We start from the raw sequence: 16,372 nt of genomic DNA on the forward strand, positions 1-16,372 counted from the left end.
TGTATATCTTAATGTACAGAACATGTTCTGTAGGTCCTGCAACTTGTTAGCACTAGTTTAACACAGCAGGGAAAAAAATCAAATGACCTCATCCTTTCACAAAGCATTTAGTTGTAGAAGTTGGAATAATATGTAGGCACAGGTTTTGAGAGTCAAAGAAGGACTGGCAGAAGAAAAAGCTCAAAAAGAAAAGATTCTTTGCACTGTTCTTGATTTTGAATGCCAGTACTGCTGCAACACTGGTTCATGACAGCGCACCTCTGATTAATGAAAAATAGCTAAAAAGTTACATTTAAGGTGACATGAATTGATTAATGCTGTAGCAACGTGACCAACTGCCAACCTTTGTTTTAAAAATAAATAACTGGAGTGTCATGACATGGATATCGAGAAAAAAGAAATTATAAACCATAATGAAAAGAGTTGGCTGCTCTTTGTGTTTGGAAAGGTTCATAGATAGCTGGGTTTACTGGAGAGAAACATCCTGGAGAGGCAAAGACACACACATAGACAGAGAGAGAGGGAGAGAGAGAGGGGTAGCAGAGGTCATTAGAAGAGTTATTGGTCTGATAGAGGAGAGCGGGAGCAGTCCCAGGGCATTTAATTCTCCCTCTTCCTCCCGTTCTCTCAAGATTGATCGCCTTTGTAGTCTTTTGAATCTCTTCAACTGTTCCTATGGTAACACACTAGGGTAACACAATATTAGTGTATTAGGCTTATCTCTCCCCTGGCCATCATCCAGACATGTCTTACTCTTTTTTTTTCTCCTCCTATCTGTGTAATTGAATTGTAAATGCTCTGTTAGGCCTCCTATAAACATATGCAGTCACTAAATGGCTGCAGGCCCCCTAACCATGCAACTTTCTGGTTAGTTGGCCATTCAGGCACGAGGCACAGCAACCCAATGTGTATCAATTGAGATTCTGCTCCCTGATGTCTGAACACAACTGATGGAATTTTGTGATTGTGGACAGAAAGTGAGAGACTAATTGTGTTATCCGGGTGCGATCTCCAGCGTGGGTTTCATAAGCATAGACGGGGTCTCTAATGTCTCCAATATCCTCGCCCGGGCCTGGTCGATAAATACGGCCTCGCTATCGGATAACTGGGCCATGATCAGGCCCATGTGTCCCCTGCGACGATCTCAATCCGGCTCTAATCGCATTACCCTGACCATGTTGACTTTCCGCCAATGGGAAATCTTCGCACTGTAACCCCACACCTCGGAGGAACGGATCTGGATGCACTCTTTGTGCTCAACGTTTACATTGTGAGAGCAGAAGAGGGGATTGAGTGGGACTTTGATAGACATGAAGGAAACGGACAGACAGGCAGAATAGGCAATAGAATTAAAAGGCGAGAAGCAATATTGATATACTGCAAGATCAAACAATGAATAAGAAGGGAGAAAATAGAAGACTTCTTAGGGAAAAGTAGAACCAGTTTCCTTTGTCTTTTCATGTTTGTGCATGCATGTATGGCCATATGGGTGAGCTTGCTGCTGTTTGATATTTTGTGGTAACTGGAGGCATCGGTAGCAGGATTATCCCTCCCCTGTCAGAGAAAGCATGCCCTGAGCCTGGGCTAATGAAGGCTAATTGATTTTGTGGTGGGCCAGAGCAGTAGGGAGGCCTGTCTCTGGTGTAAATAGTTAATGAGCCAAAGGACTGCTGTGGCCCCTTGGGGACTCATATCTTGCTCTAAGCTCTCTGTTTGTGCTCTCTGGGCTAAAGACTGTATCTGCATCAGTGCCCATCTTTGTTCTTCTGATTTTCTACTTAAGTGCCATCATTTAAGTGGTATAGCAAAGCTTGATGGTGGAATAATTGATATGTTTTTTTTTTCTTAATGCTTTTAGTTTGTTGCCTGGGAGGGTTGCTGGGATTGGAATGTTTTATTAGTTTTAGCTCAAGTGTTTTTTTCCCCCTTCTTGTTGTGAGGGACTGGGTGCTCTTGGTGCCGGGTGTGGTTGAATTCTGCTCTGTTGTGGTCTGGGGAATTGAATAGTGAGTGTTGTGTGCTGGAGCTTGTGGGATAGTTGACCCTCGCAGCGTGGAGGAAACGCAGTACAGAGGAGGCCAAGTTCCACAGCATGCTGGCCAAAGCATTACATCACCACTCCTTACGAGCGCACGCACACACACATATATGCACCGCGTGTGGACCAGCACTGTGTCATCTTGCTTGTACAAATAGCTGCAAAATCATGCACACACGTGCACCCACACATGCATGTACAGGCAGCCAAGACTACTTGAAAAACGACTGACAGATGAGATGCGCACACAGAATACATGCATGCCTATAAAGGAAAACTGTAAAACATTTCTGAATACTTGTACTGTTTTCTACTCCCCACACCTACACCCCCAACCCACCCCAACCCTCACACACCACAGACCCCCTATGCTTAAATTTTGATATTTTTGTTCATGCAATGAAAGGTAATTGCTATCATTTTTCATCTGTAACAAGAAAAACCCAAACAAGCCCTTATCAAATTTCCCCTAAAAACAAACTCGAGTCTATGAATGCCTGCTGTGGCGCATGGCTCATGTCAGTGGCACTGTTTTCAGCATGGTGCACTTTGGCATTGTTTTATTGTGTCTTTTAACTGAGTCCCATGCTTTCCACACATCCTGACTGCTTGCTAATTTCAGAAAGAGGGGCCTTGAAAGGGCTTTGTGCTGGTGTATGAAAATGTGTTATTTATTATCTCCCAATTATCTATTGTTTATATTGTTACTAAGGACAATAAATTTGTCACTAAGCATCGGGCTAGGTGCTGAGATTTTTATGTGGTAAACAATACTATATGTTCTTTCACTGCAGCCTGCTTGGCTGTGGAGCTGGCACTAGATTGGTGGATGACATAATTCCTGGCATGCTCTAAATATGCTCCTTTTTACTTGAAGGGGGGGAGGGGGGGCAAGCAGTGCTTCTCTTAAAGGAACATTTCATAGCACACAGGAGGGCCAATAATCAAAGTATTCCACGTGCACTGATGTTGAGTTTTCATTTCACTTGCACAAACCTTGCTGTTAGTTCTTCAGGGTAACTCTTTCGTACATGTTCACTGTTTAGCGAAACGCTTGATCTTTAATCCTGATAATCCAAATACTAGTTGCAATTCAGTAACTGCACTGCACTGCACCTATTTTGCTCACAAATTCCAAAAAAGTGAGGCAGCTGCAGATGTTACAGTTTTCATCTCTGCCATGTCATGATTGATGAAATGATTACCTTAGTATAAAATCATTTGTAAGCAGTTAAACCATTAGCATAAACTGTAACCCTGTTATGTGTTCCATTCATTTTCTTTCACCATAGTAGGGGAGCACCTCTGGCAAATTCTCTTGTTGTGAGGAGGAGGAGGAGCAGTACACACAATGAGAGTCTAACTACAGGTTTTGTAAGCAACATCTGTATGAATGGTGGCATTGTCGGGGTATGATGTCACTGAGCAGAGACGCTGAGCTAAGAGCACAGCTGAATCTGCAGACTGCTTGCGTTAACTCTAGCTTGTATGTACATTGTGTGTGTTTGTATGCATGGTCATGATTGTGTGTGTAAATGCCTCTTTTTTCACTGCACTGGCACCCCGTCTGGTACTCATTGTCCTTGGAGCCAAAACACATCTGTGGACAAAGTGGGCTAAAACAAACCATGAAGTCAGAGTTTGCATATGGTTTGTGATACAGATCAGTTATATGCATATGTGTGGTTAGTTAAGTAAACGTGGAAGATGTGCAGTCAACTAGTGACAGGGTACAAAGGACACATAGAGAGAAGGTTAAATATTTTGGATGCAGCAGAAGTTTATATGACTAGTGGTGGTGGTGGTGGTGGTGGGGGGGGGGGTTCTACAGAGATGAGTCCTTTTAGCAGCGTAGAGTGTGACGCAAGAGCTGCTGGATCAGTGCAACTGCCACATAAACCAGAAAGGAACTTCTGCTTCAGTGCGACTAAAATTGTACTTGTGAGATAGATAGATGAATCATCAAAAACCTCACGACACCACAATTTATCACCTTTTTCAACTATAAAATATGCCTGCCAACATCTGTTTACAGAAAATCCAGAAGAAAACATGTTAGATAAAAGTTATAAATTGATTTCCATTCCACTGAATAAACCCAGCCAGAATTTTGGTTCCCAGGATTCTCTGTTGGATGTACTTTCAGCTGAGCCGATTTAACAAAAGTTTGCTCGGCCAACATTATCTCAGATTGGTGGTGAATTAGATGAGCCCTCTTGTTATCAGTATTTTGATAGTGTTTTAATGTCCCTGTAAAATCGCCATGGAAAATATTGAGATACTACGCTATGAGTGAGAACTCAACAAAACAACTCTATGTTTATATATATGTGTGTGCGTGCGTGTGATTGTGTTATTGTAAGATTATATTTAGAAAACTCATATTCACATTTGAATAGTGAGTGAGCGTGGCAGGAGGAATGAGTAATGTGTTAGTTGATGAGATTTCCTTCCCATTCTGTACCATCGGTTAGTTAGAAAACGATTTAAAGGACAAGTTCATGAAATTTACGTTTCATGTCTATTAGTTTATCGGTCTTTTAAGGACTTTACACAGTGGTGTCTGTGAGTGTATTAATTTTATTTATTTTTTTATTAAATAGCACTTTTTAAAATCAGAGAGCTTGACTATAAGAATAGAGACAAATTACAGCAGAAGCACGTGCACAGTTACAACAAAACAAAACTTTGAAATAAAAGATTTTACCTGATAATTCAAGCACAAATCCACTTTGTAAATACGAAGGGTCTTGAGCTTTGATATTGAACACAACCCCCAAAATTTGTTGACCTGATTCTTAGGGAACAGATCCACAGTTTGGGATCCTTTCTGTTTTCAAGGTACAGCCGTACTGACGCATATTCATCTTACAACGTGCATGCATCCATACTTTTACCACTTTATAACCATTAACAGATACTTTTGGAAATGCAGCTGATCAAGTTTTAGGTTAAAAACTCTCATTACAAAACAGTGACAGAGAGTTTGTTTTCTGATTGTCATTAAAATGGAAAAAACCCCACATTATAGTTCTGCTCATATACCTTTGCGTCGGTACACATTTGTCATCACCATAGTTTTCTCTGATGATGGATAGCGCTCAAAGCATCACTTGCTTTGAGACAACAGCTGATCTATGATTTCTGCTGCCATGGCTGTTTTATACTAATGTGTTATATTTCGCTTCACTTCCACTTCATTGTGGGGCCAATCAAAATAAATGCATTAAAAAAATAAAAATCTATTTTTATACTTTTTTCATTTCTGTTTGTCTGTTTTTGTGTTGTTGTGTTTTCTAGAAATAGCTGACCTTTTGCTTCATTTTTACCCCAGCGCTCATGTGACCAGTGTATGTGAATGGTGATATATGTGTAACTGTAAATGGAAAGTATTGTTGAAAATGTGCTAAAGTGCTTGCCTGGGCAAAGGATTGGTGTGAAAGCTTGTGCAAGGTACTACTAGTATGATTGAGGGGCTGTAGGGGGCCTAGCAGGAGTAAAACATGTTCCTGGCTCATAATACACTCTGAAGCAAGATCAGCAAGCTTTATGGAAGAGGAGGAAGCTTCTGAGTAGTTTTGTGTGTGTGTGTGATTGTGCGCTTCTATGTTGGGTTGAGTTTTCATGACAAGAGTGGCGTTGGTGGCACAGAGTGTCGCATCTGTTTGTCTTTGGATGACTGCTTGTTTTTTTTAGGTGTGCTGATGGGTGGTGTATGTGAAGGCCATTTGGTTATGGTTCAGGGCCTATGAATGGGAAGGGACACAAGCAGAGCCAAGCTTGGGTAAACCAGCTGCCATCAACACTGCGTGATCCAGACCGGACTGGTCCAGCCACCATTAGCACTCCTGGAGCCTGAGCAAAAAAAACAAGACACTCACACCAAAATAACTTTAACTATGCTGAGGAGGTGATCTGAATCAGACAAGTTCGTGCTTCATGTTTTCAACAATTACTTCTTGGAAATTTTGGCATGTCGAAACACAAGTGGCTTCTCACACCTGTGGGTGTATTGACAGTGCGGGTAAAGAGGGGCTATTTATTATCAGAGAACAAGAACCAAAACTCAAACCATTAATAAAAAAAAAGCTATTGTGAAAGATTTGTAACGGCCAAAATACACTAACATTAGAGATCTGATATTTTAAACATCTTTCAAACTACATTTGATTCCACTTACGTTTATCGACACAATGACTCGTGATGCCTCTTTTAATCCCACAACTTAAGAGTATGTAAGTGTTTAGCATTGTATTCATGCTCTGTCTGTCTCTCTCACTCAGGGGCATTGTCTGTATTCAAGATTGTGACAGTGGGTGTAGTGATAACCATGTAGGCTGCACTCGAGCAGGGCTTTACAAGAGAGGGAACAGTGGGGATATGCAGACTGGAGTCAGAGGCCCATCCATTAACTTGACAGGCTGCAGAAGCTGCCAAGAGTATGAGCGCATGCTTTGGAGCACACTTCTCAGTGGGCGTGTGTCTTGCTGCACCCATACTGCCACGGTTCCTCCGAGCACCACCGGAACGTCTGGCCCTGGCTGAACAGTCAGTCTATGTCCATCTCCATGTCTGTGTCTGGAACCACAGGGAAGCTCTGATCAGCTTGGCCCAGAACCTGAGAGAGGAGAGAGGGGGCGATATTACAGCCCAGCACTCCCATCAGACTGTCTGCCTCACTGTTCCCTGAGGAAATCAGTTTAACAGTCCCCAGCTCTTGGCAAGCAGAGGGCGAGGGGGTGGAGGAAAAGGCAAGAGGTGTGTGTGTGTGTGTGTGTGTGTGTGTGTGTGTGTGTGTGTGTGTGTGTGAGAGAGAGAGAGAGAGAGAGAGAGAGAGAGAAACAGAAAGAGGAGAGAGAGAGAGGGGGTGGTAGATGTTACTGCCTCTCTGGGTGAGAGGGAAATCTAATAAAATTGAACTAATGGGGGTATGGGCTTTTTAGGGGACAGAGAGTGGGTTTGTAGACAGGCACTGGTGGGTAGTGCTGGCGGTGGAGATGAGGAGGATGGAACAGGATCCGTGGAGTGCTTGGCGAAGCAGCAGAGCCAAACTCCTGCTTTCAGCTGCAGATGGTGAACCCGGGTCGGGTTTAGAGTGCAAGGTAGGGGGGCCGAGGCATATATAAAATACTCCCGGAAAGTTACAGCTTTGATATATTATGCAATTAGAAATGCTGTGTGCTTACTCACGATCACTGTGCTTGCCTGATGTTAACAAAGAAGCTGACAGTGAGAGACAGAAGCTTTAATGTTTCTCTGCGGACCCTTAAATGTGAAGCGAAAGAGCACCATTTGAATCTTTGATCTTTTTGCAGTTGAACTGTGACTCCACAGACTGATCAAATCTTTCAAACCTACTGTGAGGCGCCAGAGGGCCACAGGTCCCCTGATAGTACAATGCTCCACTTTTAAGGGGAATAAAAGTGCTCACCCTGACCTTGCTAGGTTTGATTTACCCATCCTTAGGCAGGCGTGGTCTCTTCCCTTTGTACCTGCTTCATGATCATGGTTTCTCCTCCCAGGGTTAATAGACATGAAGTCATCTGGTGAGCAGAAACCTGAGTGTGTTCTCAGGATGTGCCCAGAGCACTCACAGGGACATCACTCAAAGCCCCTGTGTCAGAGAGGACACAGCCATTAATAAATATCATTAATGGATGATCACCTGGTATCCCTGAAACCACATAAATGAGAGAGGCCTAAAAAAAGGAGAGGGAGTGGAGAGGTCAGGGGGCAAAGGTCTGAGAGGAGATAGCTCCCCTCTGGGCAAAAGATGGCTGAATCAGGGATGGTGGAAAATCAATAGCACTGCTACTTTCAGTATACTGTCAGAATGCGTGTATTTATGCTGCTACTATATAAAAATTATTGTGAAGGAAGCTGACCACTTTCTAATGGTGTCACGGAGACTTCATTTTCCTGTTGCAACTTGGCAGCAGGGCAGACGGTGGTAGAACAGGATGCATACCGTCCCATCTTTGAGCGCTCTGCACAGCCGCAAGCTAACACCTGCACTGATTTAATGACTGTTTTCTGTGGCAGCCATGTTGCTGCAGGAGAAATGTATATGTTTGTGTGTGTGTCATTAGAGTAAAATGCACATGGTGGTTAAGTTCTTGTGCTTAGCACAGTCTGGGGAAATACAACCATGTGTTAAAGAGTCATTAAGGGGCTGATGAAGGTGTTTGAGAATCACAGCCTGCTCATCATCACTCTGCTAACGTCCCTTAGTTGCGTCACTGTGGTTCTGGATACAAAGACTTAAGTTTTGGCTGAGCTGGGTTTAACTGAGCTGTGTCTCGACTTCAGATGCAGGAGAGGTAGACACTTGTACAGAGCTAGCTTCAGGAATAGGGTTATATCACGGTAAGGGTTTTCTCTTTTAACTGTGTCCTTTTCTTTAAACCTATCAGTTTAAGGTGGTGCATTTATATATTCATACTGCCTATTTAAAGAGCTGGATTTTCCATTATTCATCATGTAAGTGGGAAGGTCCTGCCAGCTAATCCAGTCAAAGAGAGTGGTTTAATTTCTATGCGTGTACTAAAAATTTAAGTTGTATGTTGTCAAGATGTTTCTGTAGTTCTTTGATTGATTTTGTTATGTGTAATAGCTATGCTGTCTCTGTTGAACTGTATTATATTAACTTGTGTTGCATTACATTCAGTTACTTTTGTACTTTGTTGTGTATATAACCATCGCCACTAAGGCTTGTGCATCGGCCCCTTGGCTCTTTGACCTGCAGTCCCTCTGTACTTTGACACTCGCAGGCCGCTTTGAATGCAGGCTAATTGAATTAATATACAGATAGTGCCAGCTGGACAGCTCGCTGAGACGCTGACAAATGACTAAATGCTGTTTCAGGCTAATGGTGTGTGGGGAAGAGACACTGGAATCCATCTAATCTCTTCCCACCTCTAGTCTTTGTCTCTCTTAATACTCCCCTTCACCATTTATGCTCTCTGTCTTCCACCTGGCGTCCTCCCTTTCTAGAAGGGAGTTTCAGTGACACCAAAAGAGCATCTTACCGGCCATCAGCTTACTAAACGTCTTATAGAGACTACAAAGGTAGACATGCTGCCAGCAAACTCCTCTGGCTTTTATTCATTTAGGTGATTCCCTGCTTGAGTGGCAGGAGCTTGCCAGACCTTGATTGGTTTTCTCTTGCACAAAAGGCGTGGGTCTCACCTCTCTGGTTCATACTGATCGACTGCAGGCTGCAGGGAAGGTGCTCAGTGAGAGCTGTCAAACTCAGAATTCATCCTGTGATGTACAGAAGATGTCCTTGTCAACACTGGTGACTATGATTGATCTGTAAGCACTTTAAATCCCTTTTCTGTTTCAGCTGCATGTCAATTAGCTGTCGTGTTTTAAGATGTTATTTCCAGATAGCTACCCTTTGCAGATTGTAACTATTTGTAGTGTTTGTAGTTTATATTGCCAGTGTGTGAATGGGTGAATGACTGAATGTAGTGTAAAGTGCTTTGGGGTCCTATGGACTAGAAAAGCGCTATACAAATGCAGGCCATTTACCATTTTACCATTTATAGTGTGTTAAAGAAAGTCAGAGACTTCTCAGTGCATCAGTAAGACTCAGTGTGACTATGATGCCGCTGACAGCTGCAGGCTTGAAGACACTCGCTGTGTGTAGACTGTGGTATTTTAACCCATGTCTCTCTGGTCACAAAAAGGAAGGGTTGTGGCCCCTGAGAACAATTCTTAGAGGTTTTGGTGAAGGCCGTTAGTGGGGTTAGGGTGTGATTATATTGGTTTACGATGTGTTATCTATGACATTAGAAGTGTAGAAGTTTAAAATAACATTCATAGTGAGGTACAACAGATAAAATCTCGCGCTTCCAGAAAAGTACCTGCTTCAAAGTGTCAGGCATACCTTTCTGTGACAAACAGAAACTATAGTCAACTAAAACTGGCTCGACAAGGTCATAAATTCACTGTGCCGGTTTCATGTGCAATTCTCTGCATCCCACACTGTCCGTAGAAAAGACAACTAACTCCAAACGCACGCACACACACACACACACACACACACACACACACACACACACACACACAATGTGTAAATATGGTAAAACACAGTCACTTTTTTTGTTCCCAATCTTCTAAAATGATTTATTGGACTGTGCTGCCTTACTACTTGTAAAAAGCTTTCCACTCATAGACAGTGTGAGCGGGAAGTGAAGGGATGGTGTTGTGCTCTGCTTATGTCCTAGCATTGTGATCCAGACCAGCTGGATGCCATTCCCTATGGGAATCATGAATGTGAAGGTTGTTAAAAGATATGGAGCCTTGGACTTACTGACAGCAGCTGGGAGAAGGGGGAAGGGAGCAGAGAGGAAAAAGAGAATACTGGGAAAGGGAAAAGAAAACGTTGTGGAATTCACAACAGTAGCCTTAGACACAATGTCTTTCTTTTCATTTTTGCTGCTAACTTTTTACTAAACATGTCTCAGGAGATCAACTGTAAAAGGAATAATTAATTTCCATGTATTTTAGTGTTAGTGTTTTAGTGTAAAAAGGTTCTTCATTAAATAAGGTTTTGCAACCTGTTAAAAGCTATTAAACTGTAAATATGTCATGCATTTTTTATTTATGTCTAGGTTTGTGCTGGGTTTTTGCGCTTGCGGTCGTCTTTATGCGGTGCCCAGAAAAACACACTCTAGTGGAGAGGTGCATTTGGTAAACATGAGGAACACAAGTGCACTTTTAGTGTGCTTCTCTCTGGTTCTCATCTCAGACTGCTCAGAGACACCGTCTCAGTCAGTGCTAAGTAGACCACACAGTTAAAGCAACAAACCTGTTGCTGGGTCAACAGTAAGGGAGCGTTCTGAGGTCTCACACCTTACCGGCGATCTCATCTCACCAGCAGAAATGCACAAACAAACACACGTGCTCCATAAGAGAGAGAGAGAGGGGCTGTTGTGAATATGAAGAGCAGGGACCGGTGGGATGCAGTCATGAAAGGTAAAGAGCAAGAATGACAGGACTGAAGGAGAGATGAAGGACAGCCTAAGTGGCTTTGACTTGTCCTGCTGACATGTGGATTTATGAAGCCATTTGTCACGTCGTAGTCTGCGCTTAATCATCACACTGATGGAGGCGAATATGTACAAACATAATGACGAAATACTCCCAGAGATTTATATTAAATGTTGTCTTTGGTGTCCACTTTGTCTCCTTTAGAGGCTAAAGGCTGCACTTTCACACCACCCCGGTGCCATCGCAAACGGCAACATGAACTCCATGGGCCACATGATGGAGATGATGTCATCACGGCAGGACCAAGGCGCTCACCATCACATGCACTCGCACTCGCACCCGCACCAGCACCTGCAAGCCCCTCCGCACGCATACCAGCACCACGGACACCACCACCACAACCAGGGCCACGCTCAGGGTGGACACCATCACCCGCAGGGACACAATCCCCATCACAACTCCCACAACCCCCATCTTCATCCTGGGCACCCACATCAGACATCACCGCACCCTCCGATGCACTCTGCTTCACAGGTAAGCAAATCGTCTCCCCGAGAGAGCTGAGAAGCTTTTAGGCAGCCCAAAGGCAAAGCCACAAGTTCAATAACACATTAACTACACTGCATATTAAAATCACTCACACAGCTAGAAGTCAGCGTGTATGCAGCATGACTAAAACAAGCCAGTCCTTTGGAAGGCTTTTGAGTAGTTTTGAAGTCAGCTATTAGTGGTTTAGTATAGAAGCATGGCTAAAATGATGCTTAGAATTCACAGCGAGTGAGTGGATGAACGCATTTTCCCTTGCTGCATCCTTAATAGCGAGTTTCCTGGCACCCGGCGCAAAAGTATTTTTTCCTTTTTGTTTGGTCAGCTACAGGTCAGTGTTGGATGCCTGCCATGGAGAGAAGGGGTCACGAAGAGTTCAGAAACGGTTACAAAAGGATGTTCAGGACTGTCTTTTGAAAACTTTGCTCCACTGCACCAACCACTTGCAATTATGTAGTCACGGCATGCTTCAAGCGCAGAAGAAGTTTTACAAACCAGAGGAACAGATAGCCTTGGCTTATAGTTCTGGGACGTCTTATCTGTGAATATACCTGTTTCAGTATTAACTGACAGTATTGCTCACGGCATTAAAAAAAGAGGCATTTTGTCCTTGCGTTCTTTGAAGCCTTTTTGCAGCACAGAGTGCCACATCATGAAGTGCATTTCACTATATGTTTTAAATGTACCATTAAAGCTTTAAAACAACATTGTCTGTGTGTGCAGCCGCCATTAAAGTGGCGTGCATTTTCCATGCTTCTCATAAAAATGTAATGTTTTGAAGACTGAAAACACTTGACCTAGCCAAGTATATGTCAAGATTTGTCAGTGCATAGAAATGGGCCTTTTGACTGCGTCTGGTGGTGTTAGTCTGAGTGGAAGTGGGCGTTGGAAAACTGCCTCCTGACACCTCTTTAACAAGGTGGGCAAGCTAGTGAATCAGCCCAGTCAGTTAGTCAGTCATTCACTCCTGACACCCACAGCCCAGCTTCTTAAGGCACGCGGTACAAGCAGATGTTGTTTTTGGGGAAGTTGCCAGACATAAAATACCTGCAGGAAGTAATGTATATATTGTTGTTTAGAGGCAGGAGGCTCTGAGGCAGCATAGCGGCTGCAGCAGACAGCTGACTGGCTGCTTTCCAGCTGTGTCAGGATGCTTACATATGTGGTCGGATCGCGGCAGGCAGGCGCTGCCCCATCGGGGACATCAGTAATGTTAATGCCATTTTCCCGTGATTCAGATGTCACCTGCAACCCAGCAGATGCAGCCCACGCAGACGTTGCAGTCTCCGCCACCCAGTGGTGGACGGCGCAGACGAGTAGTGGACGAGGACCCGGATGAACGTCGGCGAAAGTTTCTGGAGCGAAACAGAGCGGCTGCAACAAGATGCAGACAGAAGCGAAAAGTTTGGGTGATGTCATTAGAGAAGAAGGCAGAGGAGCTCACACAGACCAACATGCAGCTTCAGGTAAAAACCAAAAAAATCAAAAAACACCTTTAGAGCCTCTAAATCTATGTACAGTAACAACTGCAACTCAGGGCCATCACCATGGATTTTGATTTGTTTATATTGGGTAATATGACCTGGGTATTTTACTGTTTGTTTTTAGGTAGTTAAGGATGGAGAGTTGCCAAGAAATGTTGATTCGCTGAAATCTGAAAATATTTTTCTTTTTCTCAGAATGAAGTCACAATGCTAAAGAACGAGGTGACACAGCTCAAGCAGCTTCTCCTCACACACAAGGACTGTCCCATCACCACTATGCAGAAAGAGTCCCAAGGTTACCTCAGTGAGTAGCTTAAACATAAACACACTCACACACCTTTAACTGTGTGCCTTAGCTCTGCGGTGGAAAGGAATAAACCCTACAGACACAAGTCTGATGGACACACAGTAACTGGCAAGGCTTTTCGTTCCAGTGTGCTGGTATCCAGCTCCCACGCTCGCTGCAGGACTCTTCCTTTGACATATGGGTGTTGCACACTCTGGTAGCTGGCTGTCTGAATCCCTTTTGAGACTTATTTTTTCCATCTCACAGCAGCTCTGTGCACAGAAGCAGCCGAGCCTCAACGTGAGAAAGACATCACAGTCTGCACGTTGACATCACAGCCCTAATGGATGCCTGGGATCTCACTGATTTTTGGACTGTGCTTCAGCTCAGCCGTACATGACATCAGAGCCCCACCCTTTGATACGGATTCGAGTGACATTTCCATGTAATTAGGATAAGTCACCTCCCTGTGCAGCTTTAGGAAAATAAGGCTCACGTCCCCCCTTGGCTGAATGGCTCTTTTGTACAAGAGAAAGCCAACTCCCAGCCTGGGCTGGAATGACTTTCATCGATGAGTCTAACTGGTGTAAAGATGTCACCTACAATGTGTCCAAAATCCATCAGGCGTATTTACGGAGTGGAATGATTCACGTTTCCATTTTTGTGTTATCCATTATCGTCTATTTTGAGATGGAGGATGAGACATTTGGTGTAACCTTAGGTTGTCACATGTTTGAAATAAATGCTCTTCTGCTAATAAAGATTTTTTTTGTAATATAATGAGAGATCCTGTGTTTATTTTGCTAGATTTTACCATTATGCATACTTTATGTATCCCTGTGTGCAGCTCCTCGGTTCTATCTTTTGTACTTGCACTCACACATGCGTGCTTTACGCATCACTTCTATCTTCAGTGATGTCTCTGCTTTCTCCTCAGGTCCAGAGAGCAGTCCTGCAGGCAGTCCAGCTCCAGTGTGCTCCCAGCAGCAGGTCATCCAGCACAACACCATCACCACCTCCACTACGACTGTAGGGGGCAGCAGTGTGCACGGGCAGACCAACCACTGCACAGACATTAACCCCATCCACTAGGGACAAAGGAGACCGTAACCTCGGCTGCAGCCACGAATCCCCCCCCCCCCCCCCCCCCCCCCCCCCACCACCACCACCACCACCCATGCTTTTTGAGGGTCGCCAGCTGCACGTGCTGCTCCTCATTCTCCATCAAGAAAAACCTCAAAGGCCTGTGAGGCTGTTCTTTATACAGTAGCTACAGTATCTATTTTTATAGACCAATCCTATTAACGCATAAAACTTTTATGTTTTTTGGCGCGTTTTTTTAATTCTGCTTTTTTTGTGCTTAGTGGAAAGACATTTTTGTTAATCTCATGCACCATTTCAGTGACTTTTTCTGTTTTGTAATGGTACAAAATTGATCACGATGCTCATGAAACCAGAGGACAGAGACGCGTGCCTCAGACTGTCATCTCTTAAAAAACAAAAATACAGGTCTTACATCTCTATGTGCCCAGTGGACTGAATAAAGAGTGACCGTAAGCTGCGTAAGCTTGCAGCAATGTGGAAGACACTGAAAAATCTGAAAAACTGAGGGGGACGTCGCTGCGTTTTATTTGTTGTTTAAAGTCAGACTTTGAACACGGATGTCTTGAAGACAGGAATATGCAAGCAGGTGAAATGACCCTTTTTCTTTTTTTCCAAGAAACATATATGACTGTTAACAATCTTCCCTGTCGGCAGTATTCTTTAAAAACAAGCAAACAAACAAAAAAAGCTTTATAATATACGGCGTGACAGTGAAAATACCATATGCTCAGACGGAAGCAATACATCACAGTGTTGATCATCTTTTTTCTACTGTACGCCCACATTAATGATCAGAATGGCCAAGGACATTTGATGCTGTTGCAGCGACAGAACTGTACACTGTGATACCAGTGAGGCAGCTCAGCAGCGGAGATCAGCGTCCTCCGCTCTCCAGGACCAACTGAAGCTTTTTAATCGTTGAGGCCTCTTGTTGTGTGTGTGTGTGTGTGTGTGTGTGTGTGTGTGTGTGTGTGTGTGTGTGTGTGTGTGTGTGTGTGTGTGTGTTGTGCATTCAGACCAAAATGAAATAACATTTGATTGAGTGTGTGCACAGTCTGGCATGTGAATATTGTTTTATATATATATTTGTGTTTTGTCCCTCTTTCCTGCTGCAGAACAAAGTTCGACTTGTATTAAGAAAGAAAAGTATGTGAGAAAATATATATCTGTTTATCTTTTTTTTTCTCTTTTTCTTTTCCACCACCACAACTTGCAATTCCTGAAGAAGAGCAGCTCGTGTTTGTGCTTTCCAAGATATCACAATGTGCCTGAATCTTCCTTAAAAAGCTTTTCTGGCTTATTATATTTAATAGCTTCGTTTTAATCACCATAATTATCTCTGCTTTTTCTTTTGTTTTTCTATGAATTTTTGTTATGGGCTTTCTTACAGATGTCTGTTACACCTAAGGCCAAATCTCCTGAGTTTCTTACAGGCGACCTTTTCTACATCCATCTCCTTTAGGCTGCAGCGCCTCTTTATTTCCACTTCCATATGACCAGGAATGTCAGTTCATGAGCATGATGACCACAATGCACTGTGTTTTTACAGTAGGACGGATGAAATACTTTCCACGCACAGGTGGAGCGATCGCAGAGCTGTCTATGCACTTTGTCCTCTGTTATGACGGAGGGTAGAATAGCCATATTAAGGTCAGAGGTAATTCTCAGTGATCCCCCCCCCCCTCCCCCCAAAAAGCCCTCCTCCCTGTCTTCACACACCAGCAACAACCTGTAACTATGTTTGGCTTTATAGAGAAAATATGCCTGGCTTGTTTCACATGCCCATAAAAAGAATAATGGAGCTTGCACTGCCAGGCATGATTAAGGACCTGATAGCGTTGAATTTGTTCTTTCCCGTTTAATTGAAAAATATCTTTCCCCATAACGGACCACATGGTGGTTTTTGTGAAGGCATTT

The 16,372-nt window shown here is 43.5% G+C and overlaps 1 protein-coding gene across 7 annotated transcripts in view; it reads left to right on the forward strand.

The window, feature by feature from the left end:
* The window catches only part of creb5b (cAMP responsive element binding protein 5b), a 35,129-nt gene extending 20,648 nt beyond the window's left edge, over nt 1-14,481 (forward strand). For 3 of the 7 annotated variants that reach the window (XM_086312032.1, XM_086312029.1, XM_086312033.1), the window contains exons 8-11: nt 11,240-11,569; nt 12,820-13,047; nt 13,261-13,369; nt 14,289-14,481. In XM_086312032.1, the coding sequence (XP_086168158.1) occupies nt 11,240-11,569; nt 12,820-13,047; nt 13,261-13,369; nt 14,289-14,443 (822 nt within the window). In that variant the 3' untranslated portion in view covers nt 14,444-14,481. Of the gene's footprint in view, nt 1-11,239; nt 11,570-12,819; nt 13,048-13,260; nt 13,370-13,618 lie in introns of all 7 variants that reach the window. The other 4 variants (XM_086312030.1, XM_086312031.1, XM_086312034.1 and 1 more) reach the window with 4 other exon arrangements.
* The last annotated feature ends 1,891 nt before the right edge of the window (nt 14,482-16,372 follow it).

This window comes from Aulonocara sp. 'chitande type north' Nkhata Bay, linkage group LG11, assembly GCF_057382095.1.
Source record: "Aulonocara sp. 'chitande type north' Nkhata Bay isolate Kocher_YH1m ecotype deep benthic linkage group LG11, A_spYH_male_GT1.1, whole genome shotgun sequence".
NCBI classification, from domain to species: Eukaryota; Metazoa; Chordata; class Actinopteri; order Cichliformes; family Cichlidae; genus Aulonocara; species Aulonocara sp. 'chitande type north' Nkhata Bay.